Raw genomic sequence first — 980 nt, 5'->3', positions numbered from 1 at the left:
GAAGGGCGTCCCGAGGAGGTGGGGCAGGGATATGGGGCACTGGGGTGATCAGATCCCACCAGGGTGAGGCGAGGGCTGGCTGAGGGTGCAGAGGGTCTGGCTTTGGGGAGGCAGGGCCCACCCGGGCTCTGCCCCCTCACAAGGTGTCCCGCTGGTTGCGAGTGCTGTTCATCTTCATGGCCTTGATGATGAGGATGGTGCCCACGATGATGCCCACGATTCCCACGGCCAGGCCCAGGGCGCAGACCAGGGTCTCGGTGCTCTCGGAGGCGGGGAGGGGCAGCTGGGGCTCTGCGGAGGGGGGAGGGTGGGTGAGGAGGGGGCGCTGAGCCCCCCTCGCTGCCTGCAAGGGGAGGGGACCCCGGCCCGGCCCCTCTCCTCACCCCAGTGCTTCAGGAGGGGGGTGGGCAGCCCCCAGTGCTCCACGCGGCAGTCGTAGTAGTCCCCGCGGGGGGGGATGAAGGGCAGGTAGGAGAACTTGCGGAAGCTGGGGTCCTCCCGTGGGTAAAAAACGGTCTCGAGGACGCCGTCCGTCACCTCCTGCCCGTTCCTCAGCCACGAGATGGAGATCACGGAGGGCCAGAACTTGTCCACGTAGCAGATCAGGACGTTGGGGTCCTCCAACTCCACTCGGCGTTTGGGGAACACCGTCACCTCGGGTGACACTGGGGACAGCGGGGAGGAGGGAGGAGTTAGTGCTGCCCTACAGCCCTGGCTCAGCCAGGCCCCACAGCTCCTGGGGCTGGTTAGAAATGGCCCCCATAATTCCTCTCTGCCCCCCAGGGAGACCCCACACCCTGGCTTGGGGCCATGCCCAGGTCCCAAGTGTTCCAGGGGCGCAGGGTGCTGGGCACCCCACTGCCAGCTGGGCCACAGGCTGCGGGAGCGACAGCCCTGTCAGGGTCCCCAGGGGCAAAGGGGCCGGGTTGTTACCGATGGTGCCCAGTGAGCGGTTGGACCTTTCCATAGCGATCTCCAGG

The 980-nt window shown here is 67.3% G+C and overlaps 1 protein-coding gene across 1 annotated transcript; it reads right to left on the bottom strand.

Moving 5' to 3' along the window:
* Positions 1-10: 10 nt before the first annotated feature.
* Positions 11-979, bottom strand: LOC106898548 (HLA class II histocompatibility antigen, DR alpha chain-like; the record flags this gene model as incomplete). Its single annotated transcript, XM_014959848.1, has 3 exons — positions 11-291; positions 384-665; positions 934-979. Coding segments are annotated over 3 exons (483 nt in total), but the record flags the coding sequence as incomplete, so codon positions are not given.
* Between the last annotated feature and the right edge of the window lies 1 nt (position 980).

The sequence above is a fragment of the Calidris pugnax genome, unplaced genomic scaffold (assembly GCF_001431845.1).
Source record: "Calidris pugnax isolate Ruff unplaced genomic scaffold, ASM143184v1 scaffold528, whole genome shotgun sequence".
NCBI lineage: Eukaryota > Metazoa > Chordata > Aves > Charadriiformes > Scolopacidae > Calidris > Calidris pugnax.
This window is presented reverse-complemented; position numbering and strand designations above follow the sequence as displayed.